The sequence below is a fragment of the Arachis hypogaea genome, chromosome 20, assembly GCF_003086295.3.
Source record: "Arachis hypogaea cultivar Tifrunner chromosome 20, arahy.Tifrunner.gnm2.J5K5, whole genome shotgun sequence".
Taxonomy (NCBI): Eukaryota; Viridiplantae; Streptophyta; class Magnoliopsida; order Fabales; family Fabaceae; genus Arachis; species Arachis hypogaea.
The window spans coordinates 27147871-27151716 of record NC_092055.1 but is presented as its reverse complement, the minus strand read 5'-3'; the positions used below and the strand labels follow the sequence as shown (position 1 = coordinate 27151716).

Genomic DNA, 3846 nt, shown 5'->3' with positions numbered 1-3846 from the left:
TTTCAGTTATCAATTTTTTAGTTCGCTTTCTGGATTTTATTTTCTTTGATTCGATTTTGGACACCCCTATTAATTATATTTAACATTGCAATAACTTTGCCACCAGATCAAAACTATCAGTCATTTGACACGAACATTGAATCAATTATGGAAGAAGGTCCGTCCATACATTAAGTTTTTATGTGCAATTATAATTAACATATACTATATACAATACGGGATTAATCATCACATTTTTTAAATGGAAGAACAGAGATTTGGGATGTCGGTAATGCGATCCATTGTTGTATATACTGTAATGCATGCATGTGGGAAGGTGAGAGACTATCGAAAAGCAAGAAATAGAGTCCCCCGGATTTGGCCTTTGTTGCATGGATGGTAAAGTTGAGCTGCCACTACTAAACACGGTACTGCAAGTTCTACAAGATTTGCACAGTATGAATGATGAAAAAGGGAGATATTTCAAAAAGAAGAATATAAGAAAATTTAACTCCATGTTTGCATTTACATCCATGGCTGGAAAAGTCAATTGGGTTATTAATAACGGCTCAGCACCACCATGTTTTTCAATAAGTGGTCAAAATTATCATTCAATTGGGAGTTTGCTTCCTACCGTCGATGATAGGCTGAGGTTTGCACAGTTGTACATATACGACACCGAGAATGAAGTTAACAACAAAATAACTGCTGTAAGGTATTTCTTCTAATTTGTTATTCACAGGAATGGATACTCTAAATTTTTTTCAGAATTGAGGGGGTATAGTGTGATTTGTCACCATTAATTTTATAAGTAGAACCAAGAGAGAGAGTATTGACGCGTTAGCGATCACACTATACTCTCTCAATTGTTAAAAAAATTGAGAAAATCCATTCCTGTTATTCAGGACCATTTCAATGTAATTATTAATTGCACGATTAAAAACTATTTATATTTCCCCATGCCAATGTATAATTTACGGTGTAGTTCATTTGTGTGATTTCAATTTTGAAACAAAATCCAACACAATTGAGGCGCAGATTGTGTATGAACTAAAAGAGATGCTAGATATTCACAACCCTCTTGCAAAGAATTTTTGTTTTGTTAGAGATAGGTTTGTTGAGGGTTCTAATCCAAAAATCAAATTGAAGCTAATTAGAAAGCGTGAGAAGGATGGAAAAGTATATAACTTACCAACTGTATCTGAGGTTGCCATTATAATTGTAGGTGACATTGATGACTAAATTCTTGAAAGGAATATTATAATAGAATCGACGTCAAACAGATTGCAAAGAATAGATGCTTTACACCCATTATACTTGGCTCTTTAATACCCCTTTCCTTATGGAGAAGATGGTTTTAGATTGGGCATTGAGACATTTATTCGTTACGGGTTTGACCGTACTAAGAAAAGGAAGACCATCAGCATGAGAGAGTTTTTTGCCTACCGACTGCAAATGCGATTCAACGAATCACCTATCCTTTTCCAATCAAGGAGATTATTTTAGTAGTTCTTGGTTGATGCATAAAACTGAGGGTGGACAAATATAGTGCACTCCATGAGTCATTCATCAGGGGAGAAGCTAATGCTGTGTCAATTGGACAGAGGATAATCCTTCCAAGTAGCTTCACTGGTGGACCCAGATACATGTTTAACCATTGTAAAGATGCCTTCGCAATATGCAGGTATGCTGGCTACCCAAGTTACTTTATCACCATAACATGCAATCCCAAATGGGATGAGATTAAATGTCTACTAAAAGACACCGGATTAAAAGCAAAGGACAGACCTAACATAGTTTCACGGATTTTTAACATAAAGCTAAGTGAGTTAATTGCATACTTCAAGCAAGGAAGGTTCTTCGAGAAAATAACTGGCTGTATGTATATCTTATTTTATGTATGTTCATAAATTTATTGAACTCCCTTAATTGTGTATTACCATGTCCAGATGTCTGCACAGTGAAATTCCAGAAACGAGGGTTACCACATGCTCATATATTGTTATTCATGCACCCACTGTATAAGCCTAAATCACTCGAGGATATAGACAAGCTCATATCAGCCGAAATTCCCAACAAGTGCAAGAGACCAAAGCTCTACGCAGCTGTTGAGAAGTTCATGGTTCATGGTCCATGCGGGAGATACAATAATACCAGCCCATGTATGTCCAATGGGCGATGCTCAAAGTTTTTTCCAAAATAATTTAGATCAAGGACTGTAATTGATAAATGCATACATAGTTCCGTACAACCCATCTCTATTGCTAAAGTATGCTTGCCACATCAACGTTGAGCATACATGTCAGACATCTACCATAAAATATCTGTTCAAATATGTTCACAAGGGAAATGATAGAGTCACGGCTTCTTTCTTCCAGAGCAATGACGAAGGACAGCTCGAAAAGGTAATTGATGAGATCAAGAATTACTACAATTGTAGGTACATATCTGCATGTGAAGCTGCATGGAGAATATTTGGGTATGAGATACAACTTAAGGAACCATCAGTTGTCAGACTCCCTTTTCACTTACCAAACGAAAATCCCGTGGTTTTTAGAGACTATGAGAACATAGTTGATGTCATTGACAGGGTGGACGGCAATCCAACAAAGATCATAGCATGGATGCTTGCAAATAAACTATTTGCATCTGGTCGAGCGCTTACCTATAGTCAGTTTCCAAAAAATTCGTTTGGAAAGAAGATATCTCCATGTGGATGCCTAGGAAACAAGGCTTCTCAATTGGCAGATTAACTCATGTCCCACATGGTAATGGTGAAGACTATTACCTCAGGCTTCTACTTAATATTCAAAAAGGTTGTTTGAGTTTTGTTGACTTGCAGACGGTTGAGGGCATGGTGTATACTACGTTCAAGGAAGCATGCTATGCATTGGGGATTCTGCAAGATGATAAAGAATTTATTGATGCAATCTTAGAAGCAAGTTCTTGGGCATCTGCAGCTTACATCCGCAACCTTTTTGTCATTCTCTTCTTGTCAAACAACATTGGTAGACCTAAAATCGTTTGGCAACAGTGTTATAGTGTGCTATCTGAGGACATTTTGTATAATCATAGAAAAAAATTTCATTCTACAGGTGAGTTTAACATTTATATCTTTGTTGTTTAGTGCCAAATTATGTTTTCGTGAACTTAAATTCACATATATGACAACTCTATCTTTGTATATGGGTGACAGGCTTGCAACTTTCCGAGGACCAAATCATGAATCTTATCCTTTCAAAGATAGAGAAAAAACTCCAGGCTAATGGTAGATCGCTTAAAGAATTCGACCAAATGCCTTTTCTAAGTATTACCTCTGTAGAGGGGTTAGACGACGTTTGATCATGGATAAACTGAACTTTGACCGTGGTGTTCTACACAACAAGTTTACTAAAAACTTCACAGAAATGAATGTAGATCAAGGGAAAGCATTCGAAGTGATTATGAAGGCCGTAGATGCGAATGATGGAGGGTTTTTTTTTATTTATGGTTATGGAGGTACTGGAAAGACGTATCTCTATAAGATTTTATCAGTAGCAATACGAAGTAGAGGTGAAATTGTTCTAAACGTGGCATGTAGCAGTATTGCTTCTTTGTTTCTTCCAAATGGACGAATAGCACATTCAAGGTTTAAAATACCCTTTGACTTGAATGAAGACTCGGTTTTTTGCATTAAACAAGGCACTTTGTTGTGCAAGCTGGTTTGCAAGGCAAAGCTTATTATATGGGATGAGGCACCCATGCTAAATAAATTGTGCTATGAGGCTCTTGACAAATGCTTGATGGACATTCTTAGGTTTGAACCTTACTATAACACAGAACTACCATTTAGACGAAAGGTGGTTGTTTTAGGGGGGGACTTTAGAC

General features: G+C 36.8%; 1 protein-coding gene across 1 annotated transcript; it reads left to right on the top strand.

Moving 5' to 3' along the window:
- Window positions 1-512: 512 nt before the first annotated feature.
- On the top strand, window positions 513-3321 carry LOC140183013 (uncharacterized). The gene is made up of 6 exons (XM_072231005.1): window positions 513-694; window positions 1664-1857; window positions 1929-2141; window positions 2221-2723; window positions 2822-3074; window positions 3176-3321. Exons 1-6 carry the CDS (start codon window positions 513-515, stop codon window positions 3319-3321), a joined length of 1491 nt encoding a protein of 496 aa, XP_072087106.1.
- The last annotated feature ends 525 nt before the right edge of the window (window positions 3322-3846 follow it).

Bases quoted from the DNA above. Each gene is read 5' to 3' on its own strand.
- LOC140183013 (XM_072231005.1), top strand. From the start codon at position 513: ATGGCTGGAAAAGTCAATTGGGTTATTAATAACGGCTCAGCACCACCA. The intron at 695-1,663 runs GTATTTCTTCTA...CGCAATATGCAG, and splicing joins AACAAAATAACTGCTGTAAG to GTATGCTGGCTACCCAAGTT. The intron at 1,858-1,928 runs GTATGTATATCT...TACCATGTCCAG, and splicing joins CTTCGAGAAAATAACTGGCT to ATGTCTGCACAGTGAAATTC.